The 19,726-nt window shown below is 44.8% G+C and overlaps 1 protein-coding gene across 5 annotated transcripts in view; it reads left to right on the forward strand.

Moving 5' to 3' along the window:
- The first annotated feature begins 10,354 nt into the window (after positions 1–10,354).
- ubxn7 (UBX domain protein 7) overlaps positions 10,355–19,726 on the forward strand; it is a 61,693-nt gene continuing 52,321 nt past the window's right edge. For 4 of the 5 annotated variants that reach the window (XR_008724564.1, XM_055646008.1, XM_055646009.1 and 1 more), the window contains exon 1: positions 10,489–10,669. Coding sequence is in view for 4 of the 5 variants with exons in the window: in XM_055646008.1 (XP_055501983.1) it covers positions 10,504–10,669 (166 nt within the window). In the remaining variant the exon portion in view is untranslated. Of the gene's footprint in view, positions 10,670–19,726 lie in introns of all 5 variants that reach the window. The other variant, XM_055646010.1, reaches the window with a different exon arrangement.

Raw genomic sequence — 19,726 nt, forward strand, 5'->3', positions numbered from 1 at the left:
TTTTTGAGAATGAATATTGGTCAGGAAGGGAACTGGGGAAAGGTATTGCTATAGATAGACACAAATATGGAGCAACTCGGCGGGACAGGCAGCATCTCTGGAGAGAAGGAATAGGTGATGTTTTGGGTCGAGGCCCTTCTTCAGACTGGTTAGGAATAAGGTAAATGGGAGATATAGACGTGATGTGCAGAGATAAAGAACAATGAATGAAAGATATGCAAAAAAGTAACTGATAAAGGAAACGGGCCATCGTAAGAGTTTGTAGGATGACAATGAGAAGCGTGTGACTTGGGTGGGGGAAGGATGGAGAGAGAGGGAATGCTGGGGCTACCTGAGTGAGAAGAATCAATATACCACTGGGCTGCAAGCTGCCCAAGCAAAATATGAGACTCAAATTTGTGTTTAGCCTCACTCTGACAATGGAGGAGACGGAGGACAAAAAGGTCTGTGTAGGAATGGGAAGGAAAATTAAAGTGTGCAGCAACCGGGGGATCAGGTTGGTTCAGGCGGGCTGAGCGCAGGTGTTCCACAAACCGATCGCCTAGTCTGAGTTTGGTCTCGCCGATGCACAAGGGTCCACATCTTGAACAACGGATACAGTTAATGAGGTTGGAGGAGGTGCAAGTGTACCTCTGCCGGAAAGGACTTTGCAAGTGAACCTGAAAGGACTGTCAGGGTCCCTGGACAGAATCGAGGGAGGGGGTTTAGCAACCGTTGTTGCATCTTATGCGGTTGCAGGCGAAGGTACCTGGGGAAGGGGAGGTTTGGGTGGGAAGTGATGAGCTAACCAGGGAGTTGCGGAGGGAACGGTCTGCGGGAGGCGGAAAGGGGTGGAGATTGGAAAATGTGGCTGGTGGTGGGATCCCGTTGGAGGTGGCGGAAATTTTGAAGGATTATGTGTGGTATGCGATGGCTGATGGGATGGAAGGTGAGGACTAGGGGGACTAGTGCGACTAGGGGGAAGGGAAGCAGGGCTTGCTGCGGGGTACTAAGGAGACACGAGTGAGGGCCTCATCTATGATGGGGGCGGGGAACCCGCTTACCCTAAAGAATGAGGACATCTCGGATGTTCTAGTATGGAACACCTCATCTTGGGCGCAGATGAAGGCGTAGACGGAGGAATTGGGAGTAGAGGACAGTCTTCGCAGGAAGCAGGGTGGGAAGAAGTGTAGTCGAGATAGTTGTGGGAGTCAATGGGTTTATAATAGGCATCAGTCAATAGTCTGTTTCCTGTGATGGAGACTGAGATCAAGAAAAGGGAGGGAGGTGTCAGATGGTCCAAGTAAATTTGAGTGCAGGATGAAAATTGGTGGTGAAGTTGATGAAGTCCATGAGTTCTGCATGGGTGCAGGAGGTACCACCGATGCAGTCGTCAATGTAACGGAGGTAGAGTTTGGGGATAGGGCCAGGGTACGCCTGGAACAGGGATTGTATAACATACCCTACAAAGGAGCAGTCATAGCTGGGGCCCATGTGGCTGCCGACAGCTAAACCGTGGACTTGGAGGAAGTGGGAGGAGTCAAAGGAGAAATTGTTGAGGGTAAGGACCAGCTCCTTAATGATGAAGCCGAATTTTAGTTAAAAATATAAGAAGATATTAAATTGGCTTCTGGGCTAGCTTACAGCTTATATTTAGTGTCAAATTAGGCTTTCCTCAGGTTGCGGTGTGTGAGATAATAAATCCTATAACATTGTCTCCCATGTGACAAGCAGAGAGGAGAAGCTAGAGAGACCTCTTTGATGTAAGATGTCATAAACCAAATGGCCTATGTTTATGAGGGACCAAGTGACGGAGAGGAAGCAGCGAAAAGAGCTAGGGTGATCTCTTTGGAGATAAAATGACCTAAAACAAATGGCCAATGTTTTTAGTATATCTTGTACCATGTAAACAAAATGCCTTTGATGTGATGCATTCTGTGGAAACCTTTTCCTGTACCTCTGACCATGACTAATGTCTGGAATGTGCTAAGGGGACAAAAAAGCCCTATTTAAGGCAATGTAATTCTGTTGTTCAGTGAAGTGGACCGAGGACAGTCGAGTGTCTACATTGGTCACTTAGCTGGAATTCTCGCTCCCTTCCATCGGCCGATGTTAAGTAAAGTTTTGAACTGGTCTACCAAACAGTTTGTGTGGTGTCTGTTTATTAAGAAGCGAACCTGGTTTAGTAGTTAAGAAAAGTAGCTTTTTCAGCTAGGCGGAGAAGTGTGTTAGTGGAGGGAAATTGGATGGTTCTATGGTTGAGGAAGAAACGGCTTTAAGGCCTTCCTGGTGTGGGATAAAGGTACACAGTGACTGAATGTCCATAGTAAAGATGAGGGAGTGGGGACTCCGAACGCGAAGCCAATAAAGAGACGAAGGGCATGTGAGGTATCTTGGACATAGGTCGGGAGAGATTGGACCGGGTGGGGGGGGGGGGGGGGGGGGGATAGGATGGAGTCGAGGTACGTGGAAATCATTTCTGTGGGACAGGAGCAGACAGAAACAATAGGTCTGCCAGGGCAGTTGTGTTTGTGGATTTTGGGGAGAAGGTAAAAACTGACTGCGGGGCTGGGAAACAATAAAGTTGGAGGCTGTGGAAGGCAGGCAGCCAGAAGTGATGAAATCAGTAACGGTGTTTGAGATTAAGGCCTGGTGCTCATCTGTGGGATCATGGTCCAAAGATAAGTAGGAGGAGGTGTCTGAGAGTTGTCGTATTGCCTCCGCCTCAGAGGTTGGCGCACCAGACTACCAGGGCACCTTTCTTGTCGGCGGGTTTGATTATAATGTCAGGTTTGCTGCAGAGTGAGCGGAGGGCTGTACGTTCAGAGGGGGTGAGGTTGGAGTTGGTAAGGGGAGTGGAAACGTTGAGATGTTGATGTCATGCTGGCAGTCTGGGCAGTCCAAGAGGAGGGGACCGGTGGAGATGGGAGAAGGGGTCATCACTGGGTGCTGAGGACTCCTTCCCATAGAAAAAGGCGCAGAGGCGACGGAAGAAAAGCTCTATCAATTGCTCTAATGTCGGGTGTTGAGTAGTAGTCATAGTCACAGAGATCTACCAAAATGGCTCCTGCAGCCCAATGAGTCTGCCAACCCTGAAACGCCCATTTACAATAACCTTATCACAAATTTTGTTCTCGGTGCATTCTCATGAGCTTCCCCACCCCAAATTCTACCACTCACCTGCACTCTGTAGCAATGCTACAAAATGTTGAGATTTTAAAAAATCAAGTCTGCAATTTATCCCATCAGATAAAGCATAAAAAGAAGTTTAATTTGAAACCTAATTCACTTTCATATCTTCAGTATTAAAAAAGGTATAGCCATTTTCATACTCTGAAATTAGCATCTTGTTCCCTATTGCTTTTCCATTGATTTAACAAGCTGTGATCAAGGACAGTCAAAAGCCCATAACTTTCTTAAAAATTAAGAGTTGAAATAATTTTTCAGTTATTATAGATTGAAGCATTCTGAAACATATGAAATGATCTTACTTGGATGACATGAAATTAAAGCATATAATGAGTTAGTTACCTAATTGTAGCTAATTACAAAATTAAATTACTAGATTTAAACATGTATCCATTCCTTAAGAAAAGGTTAACATTTTTAAATAGCTTAAGTGTCCAAATAACATTCACACAAGAATTCACAATATAACATGATTTTAAAATCTCATTGTCATGAATTTATAGGCTAAATGGAAGGAATTTAGTGTTTGATTCCCGTAAATGAATGGCCATTTAAATCATCTTGCGAGTGAGATTTTGTGGAACGCGATCGTTTGGAACGTTGCGGTTTGCGGTGAATTTGAACCCCATATCGGCAGGAAAAATACTGCCGGTTCGTATATTTACATAATCACATTTTCGCAACGTGAAATTTTGATTAAAGGCATCTTAAGAAGCACGTTTATATGTAAAAATAAACGGTGTACCTTGCTTTGTCCCCTACATGAGATCCGTCCCGTTGTCGACGTTCGCGGCTTCAGAAGACTATTTTAATTTTACTCCTGCTATTAAATTATCCAGCGCTAATTTTAATAAACTTAATAAAACGGCAGTCGGGAGCGATTTTTCTTCAGCAACTAAATAGCCTGACAAAAATCGATTTGAACAGGCTGGAGAAAAACGGCATTTTAAACCCGCCCCCCTCTCAAAGTAGGTATGTTACAAAACTTACCTTCAGCAGCGCTGTAATTCTGCCACTGGCCGTGTGCGCGATTTTGGCGTGTTTGAGGGGGGGTTAAAACGAGGTTTTTTCCCGACCTGGTCCTGAATTATATTTGTTGGAGTGCATGATTTTGCTAAAGAATCGTTCCTACGGTCGTTCTGTGTGTTTTAAAAAAAAATTAACCCGACAAGTTGATCGCTGCGATGATTTTAAAAGCAGCTTCTGAAGCCGTCAATGCCGACAACTGGGACTGATTTTATGCAGGACCAGATAAAAGAAAGTAGTTTATATATATATATATGTATAAAAGTGTTGCTTGAGATGTATTTAATTCACATTTTGCGTTGCGAAACGGTGATTTTTCCCCCCCGAAGAACCGGCAGTGTATTTGCTGCAGATATGGGGGTATAAATTCACCGCATCTCAACGTTCTAAATGGTCCCGTTCCAGTAAAACCCACTCGCAAGCTGATTTAAATGGCCATTAATTTACAGGTATTAAACATTAAATCCCTTCCATTAGGCCTATAAACCCATGACAATGAGATTTAAAAATTATGTTATGTTCTGAATTATTGTGTGAATGTTACTTAGGCTATTTAAAAATGTTAATCTATTCTTAAGAAATGGATAGATGTTTAGATCTAGTAATTGAATTTTGTAATTAGCTACAATTAGTTAACTAACTAATTATATGCTTTAATTTCAAGTCATCTAAGTAAGATTGTTACATATTTGTTTCAGAATGCTTCAATCTATAATAACTGAAATTTTATTTCGGTTCTCTCAAATTTTAAGAAAGTTATCGGCCTTTAAATGTTTTCGATCACAGCTTTTGTGTTAAGAATGAAAAAGCTATAGGGAACAAGATGCCAATTTCCGAGTATGAAAATGATCATAATTTTTTTAATACTGAAGATGTGAAAGTGAATTAGGTGTCAAATTAAACTTATTTTTATGCTTTATCTGATAGGATAAATTAAAGACTTGATTTTTTTAATCTCAAAATGTTGTAACATTGCTACTCAAAGACGCCAAAGTCGCGCACACGGGCAGTGACAGAACTGCAGCGCCCTAGAAGGTAAATTTTGTAACATACCCACATACTGGGAGTCATTTCCAGTGGTCATGCACCTGGGCAGAACCCACAAACTGCATGCATAGTAGCAGCAGTCAGGATTAAATCATGGTCACTTATGCTGAAAGGCAGTGGCTCTGCTTGCTGTGCCACTGACAAACCTATATTTTCTAGATATGGGCCTTCAGGCCGTCCTAGTTGTCATTGACTAACCTGCTCATACTGATCCTACATTCATCCACTTTTTAATTTCTCCATACATTCCCACCAACTTCCCCAAGTGATTGTTCTCCTTGCTGTTTACAAGCAGAAGCAGACGTGGTGTAGAAAGTTGTATGGTGCTGATGTGAAGAAGCAGAGTACCTATTGAGTCAGTCCATACTTTAAGGACTTGGTAGCGAACATAAATTAGAACACTACTGCCATCACAGACATCAGTAAGTGGGAAGAACTACATGCCAAAGAAATTAATCTGAGTGTTCCCCAACGTGAAACAGTCTTCACTAGCAAGTGGATCTGACAATTCATTAAAGTCTGAGATGCTCAAGCCAGGTGACACTGACCTGTGCAAGAAATCTAGGAATGACCTTCACAAAGCCATCAGGCACAACAATGGTTCATTCTAGACCAAGCGAGATGAGACAAGACTGACACCTGTTAATTGTGGCAAGGCTTCATGCTATAAGGGGCTACAAAATGGCATTGGGCAGAATTGTTAGTATCCCCAATGTATTCTATGCTTGTTTTGAACGGAAGGTCTGGAATGACGTTACCTGCCTTCGGCTTCTGAAGCGCCCATACTCAATCAGACATTGGATAGGCCCTCCTGACATTATCGCGATGGAAACCAACTAACCCAGATGGAGTCTCTCGAGCTGTGTTCTCAGAGCCTGTATAGACCAACTGGTAGGAATATCCCTGGATATTTTTAACCGCCCTACTCCAATATGAAGTTCCCATCTGCTTTAAAAAGACCACTATCATCCCAGTACCAAAGAAAAACGAGGTAGTTTGAAATTCACAGTCGTGAACTGGTTTGAGAAGCTGGTCATGGCGCACGTTAACCCCAATCCCCCAGGCAACCTTGATCCAAGTCAACTGGTTCATGGCAGATGCTATTGGCTTACACTCATACCTGGAACACCTGGATTACGAGGGCATATACTTTAGACTTATTTATTGACTCTGTCTCTGCCTTCAATGCCATAATTACAACCAAATGACTGGACCTAGGGTTCGGCACCCCACTCTACAACTGGATCCTGACCCAGAGACTATCTAGTCAATAAGGATGGGTGACAAAATGTCCACAATAATTCTCAACACTACTATCCGATGAAGCTGCATTCTCGGGCCCCATGCTATATTCCTTTTCACTCCATGGAGTGTAAATCAAAGGAGCTGGCCATTGACTTCAGGAAGTGATTTTGAGTTCCTTTGAGCAAATTTCACTTTCTCCTGCTACGATCACATTGATGCTGCAGTTGAAAAACCACACCACTATCTCTACTTGGAAGACTAAGGAAATTCAACGCCTCCAATGATTCTTAACAATTTCTAAAGATGTACCATTGAAATGATCCTGACCAAATGCATCGCAGCTTGGTGTGGTGACTGTTGCGCTGTAGACTACAAGAAATGAGTGTTTTGAATGCAGCCCAGTCCATCACAAACCAGTCTCCCTTATTCCATGCCCACCCCTTCCCCATGCACCAATTTACACCATCTATACTTTACATTGCCTCAGTAAAGCAGCTCAGTTATCTCATCTCCCTTCTCCCGTCAGATACGAAAGCTTGAAACGCATACCACTAGATTTAATAACAGCTTCTTTCCTGATGTTGCCTGTTTACTGAATAGACCTCTAATATGCAAAGGATGTATTTCTGATCTTCCAATCTACCGTGTTGCAGCCCATGCACTTTTTTATTTGCACTTTCTCTAACTATATCACCATAATCTGCAGTTTATTTTGTCTTTTGTGTTACCTTGTGCACTCGCAGTGTGATCAGACTGCATTACAGGCAAAGTTAGATTTTTTTTCAATGTTTCTCAGTATGTGTGACAATAATAAAACAACCACTTACCTAATTATAGTTTACATTAATGCTGTTGTGTATTTGGATGCTTGGAACAGACTTTAAATAAGACTCGGACACGGGAGTAAGCTAACAAGCTTCTTTATTCCAGGACGCCACCTTGAGTCTCAAGATAAGAAAACACATATCTCCTGTACAGACAAAACACTGACTTCTCCAGGACAAAACAAAAATTAAAAAAGACAGACGACTGTAGTCGAGCCGCTGCAGTTATGTGTGCATAGCAGGTATATGGCTTAAAATGTTCTAGTTAGTTGGGCTATTAACATGAAATGTGGGTTAAGAGTATAAATCTATTATTAAAAGATTAAGTAATAGACAGTGATTTTTCTAAAGCTAATTTATACAGAACTGTGGTTTCTTATCCTGGAGAAGTTAGTGTTTTGTCTACAGGTGAAATGTGTTTTTAAAATTTTTTAGTTTAAAGTCTGTTTTTGGGGGAAACTTTAACTTTTCTATGTGGGGTGGGAGGCAGGGTAAGGGGGAAATGTTTCCTAGTCGCTTCCTGGCGGGGACGCGACTATTTCTCCGAGTCGCGTCCTCGCCCCCCCCCCCCCCCCCCCCCCCCCTCCTCCTCCTACCCCTACCATCTGGATCGGAGTGGCCTTTCCTGCCGGGGACCGGGAACTGGGATCCGGACCAGAGCTACAACAGCGGCGGCGCAGCGCTGGATTCACCAAGGAGCGGGCGATACCTACCTGGATCGCCGTTTGGAACTCCGGAGCGTTAGGCCACTGAACAACATCGTGGAGCTGCGGATTGGGAGAGCTTCCAACGCGGGCGACGCTGACCGTCATCACGGAGTCCTGGGGCCCTTTGTCGAGGGCCGCAGGCGTTGCATCTCCGCCCAGCACGGCCTGCGGACTTTGGGAGCCGCGGACTCCGGTAGGAGGCAGCCGACTCTGATGTCCAGGCCGCTGAGGATGTCCCCCAGCCCCGACGTCGGACTTACATCACCCCGGCGAGCGGGCCTGAACATCGGGCCGCTCGTAGCGGCGACTGCGGAGGCCTCAGGGAGGCCCCGACCACGGGTAACATTGGGGAACATTAGAGGAAGAGGACTGACTTTGTTGCCTTCCCTCACAGTGGGAAACTGATTCTGCTGTGTGGGGATGTTTTATGTTGGACTCTATCGTGTGTTGTGTTCTTTATTTTTATTGTATGGCTGAATGGGAATCACATTTCACTGTTCATCTGGCACATATGACAAATGTATCTTGTAAGTATAGGAAACCCACACAGGCAGGTAGAATGATAATTGACTAGGTTGAATGGAGACTGCTGTTATTTCTATAACATGCCAGTTGCTTTCCTAGGATGGCTCAATTGTAATGATATATTGTCTTTCCGTTGACTGGTGAACACACAACAAAAGCTTTTCATTATACATCTGTACATGCAACAATAAATTAAACCTAGGAAACTTAATGTTACTGAAAATTGCATTATAAAAACAAGGGGAAAAGAGGCTTGGGTGCTGAAGAATTTCAGACTCGCAGTTACAAAGTTATTTTTCCACAGAATGTTTAGTAATAAAAGTTCTTCAACTGCTTTAGGTTTGATTTTCTTATGCAAGTTAAAAAATACTAAAAACTGTATGTCACATTGTTTAACAGAGTATCATTGCACAAGGGTCAAAGGAAGCCTACACCCAAGGAACTGCAGATGAGCAAAAACAGTCCTGGAGTAAATCAGCGGGTCAAGCACATCTCTCGAAAACATGGATAGGTGACCTTTCAGGTTGGGACCCTTCTTCCAACTCTGACAAAGGATCCTAATCTAAAACGTTACCTCTCCTTGCCCTTGCTGACCCGCTGAGTTACTCCAGCATTTTGGGTTTTTTGTCATTAGAATTTTATTGGTCGCCCACAATAAAACTAATAGCTATGTTTTTTTATGTCCACGAAAAGTTTTTCTTTGTTTATTTTCATTGAGAAAGCCTTTTATTCTGCTTCCCAATTTTGAGTGTTTTTTTTTTTTTACTGATTCTCAGGTTCCTGTTTCAAATTACTGCATGTCACAACCAATTCTGTGTGTGCACAGTTATTATTCCTAATTCATCATTCGCATTATATCGAGGTAGCATTGTGCAAATGTGCTATAGCAGAACTTTAATAAAGAAATTAACGCTGCCTGGGCTAAACTATTTACCAAAGAAATGACACATTAGATGTCTTGGAATGGAAAGCCTCATGGGAGCAGATGTGGTGGAGACAAGTTTTGAGAGTAGGGGATGGTGTCTTTGCAAGAGGCAGGGTGGGAGGAAGTGTAATCCAGTCAACTGTGGGGGTATCGAAGGTACACAAAAATGCTGGAGAAACACAGCGGGTGCAGCAGCATCTATGGAGCGAAGGAAATAGGTAATGTTTTGTGCCGAAACGTTACCTATTTCCTTCGCTCCATAGATGCTGCTGCACCCGCTGAGTTTCTCCAGCATTTTTGTGTAGCTTCGATTTTCCAGCATCTGCAGTTCCTTCTTGAACAAACTGTGGGAATATGGTAGGTTTGTAGAATACCAGATGGGTAGGAATGAACTGTGCAGATACTGGTTGGGAGCCAAAGGTGCCAACGTGGGTTCCCGCCCTTTGCCCATGGCAGACACGGTATTTGCATAGAGTGCTTGGATTGGCGGTTCATGTAACGACACTAAACATATAGCGTAAAAGGGTATATCGATGTAGCATTGTGCAAATGTGCTATAGCAGAACTTTAATAAAGAAATTAACGCTGCCTGGGCTAAACTATTTACCAAAGAAATGACACGTTAGATGTCTTGGAATGGAAAGCCTCATGGGAGCAGATGTGGTGGAGACAGTATTGAGAGTAGGGGATGGTGTCTTTGCAAGAGGCAGGGTGGGAGGAAGTGTAATCCAGTCAACTGTGGGGATATCGAAGGTACACAAAAATGCTGGAGAAACACAGCGGGTGCAGCACATCTCTCGAAAACATGGTAGGGTGATGCGTGTGATGTCATCACGTAGAGCCTGGACGAAAGATCTTGGCCTGGACCCCGTCGCACGCCCTCTATCGGCCGATCCTTGAAAAAATATGTCGGCGGGAAAGCTCAAAGCCCGCATTGTCGCGTGTGCGCAGTCGCGCCGGCCAATGCTTCCCGAGGTGCATCGCGCTGAGCTCCATCGCCCAGGGGGGCGGTTGCCGCTCGCCGTTGTCCAATCGGATGCGAGCGACTGATGTCAAGGCGGAGGCGGAGGTGAGAGGTTGTGTTTGCTGCGGGCACTGCGCCTGCGTGGGCGCTCGCTGTAAGATGGCGGCGGTTGGTGATGGAACAGGGTCAACTGGGTCGGCGCTGCAGGGGTTAATTCGGCAGTTCACAGCCATTACAGGTAAAGAGCCGTCCGATCGCACATACGCAGCTGCTAAGGTGGGATGGGAGAGCGGGATACTTGAAGAGCCGCTGGAGGGAGAGTGCAGCTTGCAAGGGGCTGGGGGAGGAAGGTTTGGCGCCTGGGCCATAGAGCAGGCCAGGATGTTGGAGCCTCAGCTCTGATGTGGCAGTAACATGGGTAGCAGCATGGTAGCAGGGCGGGAGAGCCTTCTGTGGGACGAATAATTCCCCAGGCGTACTCCCCTTTGCCGATTGGCACGTAGTCCCTTCATGATTTGGTGTCTAAACCCTCCCATCTCCGGGCACTGCGTGTCTGTGTGGCGAAACCACGCCCACATGGTCCAAAGCCGGAGTGTGAGCTGGGCCCCTAATACACTCCTGAGTCCAGTGCAGAGCAGATAGCACTATTGTTTTCCTGGACTCAATGGGTTACTTATTTCTCTGCCGTGTTCCCATTTTATGTGCAGGTTGTGATGTTCTGCTTTGTATCTCCAACAACTTTGTTTTTATTACAGACTAATGTAGTACTGATGCCCCCATTCCTTTCTTGCCACATGCAAAGTTGTGCATAGGATGGAACTGCAGATGCTGGTTTAAACAGAAGATAGACACAAAATGCTGGAGTAAATCTGTGGGGCAGGCAGCATCTATGGAGAGAAGGAATGGGTGACGTTTCGGGTTGAGACCCTTCTTCAGACTCTGAAGAAGGGTCTCAACCAGAAACGAAACCCATTCCTTCTCTCCAGAGATGCTGCCTATCCTGCTGAGTTACTCCAGCATTTTGTGTCTATGCAAAGTTGTGTATGTGTGTCTACCTGTCTGCCTCTCTTATCCCTTAGTATTGCAGAATTGATGTCATCATATAGAGTGATACAGTGTGAAGACAGACTCTTTGGCCCAACTTGCCCACACCGGCCAACAATATCCCAGCTACACTAGTCCCACCTGCCTGCGCTTGGTTCATATCCCTCCAAACTTGTCCTATCCAAGTGTTTAAAAAAGAACTGCAGATGCTGGACAATCAAAGGTACACAAACATGCTGGAGAAAGTCAGCGGGTGCAGCAGCATCTATGGAGCGAAGGAAATAGGCAACTTTTCGGGCCGAAACCCTTCTTCAGTCCTATCCAAGTACCTGTCTAACCGTTTCTTAAGCGATGGGATAGTCCAGCCTCAACTCCCCTGGCAGCTTGTTCCATACACCCACCACCCTTTGTGTTAAAAAGTTACCCCTCGGATTCCTATTAAATCTTTTCGCCATCACCTTGAACCTATGTCCTCTGGTCCTCAATTCCCCTACTCTGGGCAAGAGACTCTACATAATCTATTCCTCTCATGATTTTGTACACCTCTATAAGATCACCCTCATTCTGCACTCCAAGGAATAGATACCTACTCAACCTCTCCCTTTAGCTCGCACCCTCTAGTCCTGGCAACATCCTCGTAAATCTTTTCTGAACCATTTCAAGCTTGATAATATCTTTCCTGTCTTTATTATTAATAGGTTTGGGAAGCTTGGCCATGTTCTTTTTCTCAAACTCCTCCCCTCTGGGGCTAATGCTGGACTGATGCCAACCACCGCCTGCCTCTAGACCTATTAATAATAATAATAACATCTTTTATTGTCATTGCACATCAGTGCAACGAGATTTAGTATGCAGCTTCCAACCGATGCAAAAGAAAAGTAAAATAAATAAATAAGGTGTGTGACGTGACCATCCAAGGGAGACAGTCCAGGGGGGATGGGGGGCACTCAGCAGGGCCGGTTCAGAGCCGCTATAGCTCTGGGAATAAAGCTGAGTCTGAGTCTGGAGGTTCGGGCGTAGAAGGCCTTGTAACGTCTGCCGGAGGGAAGTAATTCGAACAGTCCGTTAAAAGGGAGTGAGGAGTCTTTATGGATACTGACGGCCTTCCTGAGGGACCGTGTGTGGTTGATGCCTTCCAAGGCTGGTAGCTGTGTCCCAATAATCCTCTGATATTCATAATTAGTATGTTGCACCTTGTCTTCTCTGAGCTTTGTGTAGGTTTGGGGTCCTGCATCTTCCATCATCCTACTGGGTTGGATGTCTCACCTGTTGGCTCAATTCCCCTGAAAGTCCATTGTGCCATTTTGTGTTAACCTTCATTTCACTTTTTCATCACTTTTGTCTTTTCCCATTCTATCTACCCACTAATAAACAATAGGTGCAGGAGTAGGCCATTTGGCCCTTCGAACCATTACCACCATTCACTGTGATCATGGCTGATCATCCACATTCAGCACACTAAGGGCCCTTATGCTGTATCAGCTGTGTCTCGATCACTATGTTGTTGTACCCTCACTTCTTGGTAGAGGAAATCCACTGGTGACACAGCCACACAGCACAGGAACAGGCCCTTCGGCCCAACTTGCCCTTGCTGGCTAAGATGCCCCATTCAACCTAATTCCATTTACTTGCTTTTGGCTCATTTCCCTATGCACCTTTCCTATCCATGTACCTGTCCCAATATTTTTTCAATGTTATTATGATATCTGGCCCCATTACTTCCTCTGACATCTTGTTCCGTATACCTAACATTGTGTTCAAATGTTGTCCCTTGGGTTCCTATTAAATCTTTCCTCTCTCAGTTAAACTATGCACTACGTAAACGATTCATCCTTTCTATGCTCCTCATGATTTTATACACCTCAAAGATCACCGTTCAGCCTCCTGCACTCCAAGGAATAAAGTAATGGCCCGCACAACCTCTCTCTCTAGCCCAGGCCCTTGAGTCCTGGCATAGTCCCCGTAAATCTTCTCTGCACTTTTTTCAGCTTAATAGCATCTTTTTACTATAGTAGAGTGACCAGAACTAAAAACAATACTCCCAAGTACCTGCATGGATAGGAAAGGTTTATATGAATAGGAAAGATTTAGAGGGATATGGGACGAGCTTAGGTGGTGCATCTTGGTCGGTATGGATGAGAAAGCTCGTTTCTGAGCTGAATCATTCTTAAGTGGGGCATCACCAGCATCTTGCAAATATGTAACTTAACGTCCCAACTTCTGTATTCAATGCACCTATTGATGGTCAGCATGCCAAAAGCCTCCTTCGCCACTCTTTCTTCCTGCGATGCCATTTTCAGGGAACTCTGCATTTGCACTCGTGGATCCTTCTACTCTACTACACCCCCACATGGTCTTTATGTTCATTTTGATGGTCTAACTTCATAAAATGCAACGCCTCACGCTTATTTGAATTAAACTCCATTTCCCATTCCAAGACCCACTTTCCCAGCTGATCAAGATACCGCTATAATACATGATGGCCCTCTTCACTATCTACAATACCACCTATTTTACTGTCTTTTGCAAATTTACTAATGATGCACTGTACACTCTTAACCAAATCGTTACAAAAATGCCCAGCACTGCCTAAGACTCCATTCATCACAAGCCTCCTGTCCAAAAAAACAACCAACCACCATCACCCTCTGCTTCCTACCATGAAGCCATTTTTGCACCCATGGCCCTGCCTTCGCCAACCTTTTTTGTTACTTTAAAAAAAATCAATCTAATTCTTGACACACTACCTCTCACAAAACAATGCTGACTATCCCTAATCAACTCATCTTTCCAAATAAATGTACATCTTGTCCCTCCCAATCCTCTCCAGTAACTTTCCCATCACAGATGTTAGGCTTACTGGCTTTTATGTAGCTTTTCTTTGCAGCCCTTAAATAGAGAGACAACATTAGTAACCCTCCAGTCTATTGGCACCTCACCTGTGTCTTATAATGATTGGTATATTGTAACTAGGTTTCTTGCAATTTCTTCTCTACAATATCCTTGGATATATCCTATCAGGCCAGGAGATTTATTTACTTTCATACATCTTAGGACATACAGCACCATCTCAAGATAGCTCTATTAGCCTTCCCAAGTTCCCTAGTCTTCATGCCTTTCTCCGCAGTAGAAACAAAAGAGAAATATTCATTGAGGACTTTACCCATCTCTTGCAGCTTCACACAGAGATGACTACTTTGTTTTTGAGTGGCCCTTTTCTCTCTCTAGTTATCCTTTTGCTCTTGTACTTACTATCTCTTTGGATTCTCCTTACTCTTACCTGCCGGAATTATTTCGTCCACATTTTGTCTTTCTGATTTCCTAATTGAGTATGTTCCACAATCCTCTATTTTTCCACCAGTGATGCACTTGATACCAGCTGCCTATGCCTGACCCATGCTGTCTTTTTCCTAAGATAGATCCAATAAGTTGGAGTAACTCAGCGGGACAGGCAGCATCTCTGGACAGAAGGAATGGGTGACGTTTCGGGTCAAGACACTTCTTCAGACTGGTTAGGGGACTTGACCTCCTTTTTCCTGAGGAGAGTCTCAATTTCTTTTGTCATCAAGAGCTCCTTACTCCTACCTGCCTTGCCCTTGACTTTCACAGGAATATACACACCCTGAACTCTCACTATGACTGTTTTAAAAACTTTTCACTTTCCAGACGTCCCTTTACCCGCAAACAGCCTATTCCAATCAACTTTTGCAAGTTCTTGACAAATACCATCGAGGTTGGCATTGTCCCAATTTACAATATTACCTACGTAATCCAACCACAGTCTGATTTTGCTTGCTCTGACCCCCTGGAGCCCAGAGTGTGATTAATGTTTTCCCCACCTAATTTGCTTCATGTTAAGTTGAGTCTTTCTTTCTCTTGTGTTGTATTTATCAGTCGGTATAGTGGTGCATTTAGTGTCTCTAGTTTATCTATAACAATGTTGAAAAATCTCTTGCATCCAGAAGTCTTTTTGTCTTTTTTACAATAATGTGCATGTTTTCCTAAACTAGGAAATGTGTTCATTTTAATGCGGTAGTTTTCTTCTGGAATTCAGAGTGAGTCTTTTTTTTAATCATAGCCCTTGTTAATGAAACCAAGAGTAGTAGTTTAAGAAAGAACTGCAGATGCTGGAAAAATAGGTAGACTAAAATGCTGGAGGAACTCAGCGGGTGAGGCAGCATCTATGGAGAGAAGAAATAGGCGACGTTTCGGGTCGAGACCCTTCTTCTGAACTCACCCCCTGAGATCCTCCAGCATTTTTGTCTACCTTCCAAGAGTAGTAGAAGTTTATTTTGCAATGCTGCAGAATTATTTTTTGAATTAGACATTCCAACACTATAAAAAAGGCAACTGACAGTTATGTACTTGGATGCATTGCAAAATGCATCATAGGAGGGATGCTGCATTCCATTCATGTGTTTAAAAAAAAAATCTAAAAGTTGGTGTAGAGTCAGGAGGGTAGGAAGTAATTGCAGTTTTGGGCCAGATTTTTGAATGCATACTTTAATATTCTACCTTGACCAGAAAATAGATAGCCTTCTTGTATAACGTGTGTAAACATTGAACTGTCTGTTCTGGTAGGAGGAAAAAAAAATCTACATAATGAACATTTGCTGAGTTGAGAGATACCAAAAGCTTTGAGTGTCTGAAACAGGCTAGTGTTCAGGTACAAGTATTTGGGAAAGCTAATAGTGTTCTCATTTGTTGTGGGTAAGAAAAGTAGAGGCTATTCAGTTGTGCAAGGCATTCGTGAAACCATATCTGGAGTACTGTGCAGTATTTCTAATTTAACAAAGGAAGTTAGTCTGTTGGAAACAGTACGGAAAAGATTTTCTAGACTGGTTACTGGAATGCGCGAGTTGACTCTTGGAATATTAATAAGGTAGAGATAGATAGAATCATGGCCTGAAAGACTACTGTGGGAATGTGTCACTGAGATTATAGTCAATGAGATATCCGTGGCCACCTCCTGCTCCTAGTTTATATGTGTCGCATGATTCAGAAATTGAGTTGACAGCTCAAAAACGTCAGATTTCTAAACTGGTGCATTTCAAAATAGAGATTAGACTTTGGAGATATAGTGCGGAAACGGGCCCTTCGCCGCACCGACCAGCGATCACCCCGTACACTTGCACTATACTACGCACTAGTGACAATTTACAATTTTACCAAAGCCACAGAACATGCAAACCTGTACGTCTTTGGAGTGTGTGAGGCAAAGTACAAATTCCGCACAAATAGCACTCGTAGTCAGGATCAAACCCAGGTCTCTGGTGCTGTGAGGCAGCAGCTTTACTTCTATGCAACTGTGTCCACCTGTGTCAGTTACAATAGACTGCAGAATCTAGCTTTTTTTCTGTTTAGAAAAGCAGTTCTAAAACAAGGTTCTAGCTGAATAACATGGCATGTGCAACAAGTTCCAAAAGAACTTGTCTGAAGAGTCTGAAGAACGGTTTCGGCCCGAAACGTTGCCTACCTCCTTCGCTCCATAGATGCTGCTGCACCCACTGAGTTTCTCCAGCATTTTTGTGTACCTCCAAAAGAAGAGAAGTGGTTTAAGAAAAAAAGGATCATTATATTGATGCAATAAGCATTTTAGACATGTGTAAATTACTGAGAAGAAATGGGTTCATATTAATGACTATTAGACATTTCCCTTTTCTGCTTCCCTCCCCTACTCTACCTTGTGTGATTTCAATTTCTTCCTGATTCGGATGAAAAGACCATCCACCTGTAGCATTAGTTCTCTTTCCCTGTCCACAGATGTTGGTACAGGTGCACAACCTTTTATCCGAAAGCCTTGGGACCAGACACTTTTCGTAATTCAGAATTTTTCGGCTTTCGGAATGGAAGATTTTTAGCGTAGATTTTAACGGCTGGCGCAGTGGTAGAGTGCTCGGCTCATATCCGCAAGGTCGCGAGTTTGCGCCTCGATCCCGGCAGTTACTCGATCGCGAGTTTGAGTTCAATGTAGTTTTTTCTTGCAGAATAGGAGAGAATAGGGAGGGTTAGGCTGGGATCATTCTCTGCGAGATAATCTTAGTGCGGGAGACAAGTGTAGGAGAGGTGTACTGACTGTGTGGGCAGAACTTTGGAAGTGATTGCCCACCATTCTCAAAAGCCGCTGTGTCCCCCTGTCCCTCCAACTCCAGAGGAATCCGCTCCCCGATGGGCCGCTACGGTGTCAGTTCGCCCACAGCCTGAGCTGCGCCCCCTCATCCGCAACCCGGGTTCCTCTGGAGTTGGAGCGGGGCTGGGTTAGAGTTGTTGCTGGCTGTGAGTCTCTGGGATCTCCGTGCTTGCAGTGGGTCTGGGGGTCGGTGTCCCGATGAGGGGGCGCAGCTCGGGCTGTGGGCGAACTGCCACTTGTCACTGTAGCGGCGGATCGGGGAGCGGCTTCTGGTGGTCCTGACGTCTCTCAGCTCCTGTCCAGGGGGATGGCCGGAGACGTCAGGACCAACAGGAACCCGCTCCCCGATGCGCCGCTACAGCGACAAGCGGCACTTCGCCCACAGCCCGAGCTGCGCCCCCTCATCCGCAACCCGGGTTCCTCTGGAGTTGGAGCGGGGCTGGGCTAGAGTTGCTGCTGGCTGTGAGTCTCTGGGATCTCCGTGCTTGCAGTCGGTGTCCCGTTGGTCCTGACGTCTCCGGTCACCCCCCTGGGATGGAGCTGAGACTGGGAACTGTACCGCCCTTGCCCCTTCCCTCTGCAACTGCAAACAACTCCACAGTTCCCAGTCTCAGCTCCTGTACAGGGGGTGGCCGGAGACGTCACAGCCCGAGCTGCGCTTCCTCATCCGCAACCTCAAGACCAAGACGCACCTTGCACACCATCAGCTTCGGTCCCTACGGGGAGCGTGTTCCTCTGTAGTTGGAGCGGGGCTGGGCTGCTGCTGGCTGTGGGTCTCTGGGTTCTCCGTGCTTGCAGTGGGCCTGGGGGTCGGTGTCCCGTTGGTCCTGACGTCTCCGGTGACTAGCACTAGCTCCGACGTGAAGACAGTGCAAAACCCCCGCGCCGGTGCAATGGGCGGGGAGCTGGAGAGGGGAGGGAAGGGGTCACACACATGGCCGGGAAGCAGAGGGGTGTAGGTGGGGTGAAACTTAAGGGAGTGACAATTTGCTGCTGCCTGCCAGCTGAGTTAAAAAGTTCTCATGCAAGACTCACGATACACTGTGTATCGTGAGTCTACCGTGGGAACTTTTTAACTCAGCGGGCAGGCAGCAGCAGATTGTCAATTATTAACCCTCCCGCGCAATATACCCTCGCCTTCTCTTTTATGAATGGGGATTTAGTTCCCCTTTCTTCGAGGACCGACCGGAGGTTCCGCTGTCACCTCTGCGGGCCGCCCTCGGTGAACGTCTTCAAGGACCTTTCTTCAAGGACTGAAAAAATGTCCGCTATTCGGAGGTTTTCGTTATTTGGAACTTCGGATAAAAGGTTGTGCACCTGTATAGTTTACTGGGCATTTTCATCTTTATATTTTCAATTCTCCCATCCATTATCTTCCATTTTTTGTTGTTTGCTATTAGAGACGTTTTTGTAAAGGGGCCAAGATTGTGAGCAAAATATTTCAATGTATGGGCTGTTTTGAAAACCCAGGAAAAATAGAGAAATAATAGGAATATGGATCTGTAAAGGCAACAGCATAAGTAGAGTTGTTAGGAATGTTTTAGGCTGAGTTTCAGGGAGTAAAATTATTTTGGGCAGAGGCAAGAAAGAACAAGACACAGCCAAGTGTTCTCTTTTTTGTGGAAATGAATTATCCCCTGTTCCCCTCATTAGGCTGTGGGCCGAGCATCAAAAATGTGTCTATAAATCAACTTTCGTGACCCATGTCTTGGAACTACATGAAATTTTGCACAGATCAGGGCTCTCGCATAATTTTTTTCCCTGATGCCAGCCGGGCAACCGTGGCAGCTTTTTAGGTTGCCAAATGACACTTTAGGTGGTAATTTAAGATGGCTTGCATGACGCGAGCGATAATGTGCTCGGACGAAGCGCATAGTTACCAGTCGGAATTATACTCAATGAAGCATTCACATATTATTTCTGCTTCAAATAAAGTCACAAATTAAACATTCACCAATCAAGACATGATATATACCACAATGACATGCAGCAAAATTATAAGACAGTATCTCAACTCTTTTTACACATTGCAATTAATGCAATTTCTAGTAGTTCTTTCCACTTCCAAACAAAAATATGGTTGGATTATTCGGCGTATGATCAACCTGTGTCAATAATTCC

This window comes from Leucoraja erinacea, chromosome 14 (assembly GCF_028641065.1).
Source record: "Leucoraja erinacea ecotype New England chromosome 14, Leri_hhj_1, whole genome shotgun sequence".
NCBI classification, from domain to species: domain Eukaryota; kingdom Metazoa; phylum Chordata; class Chondrichthyes; order Rajiformes; family Rajidae; genus Leucoraja; species Leucoraja erinaceus.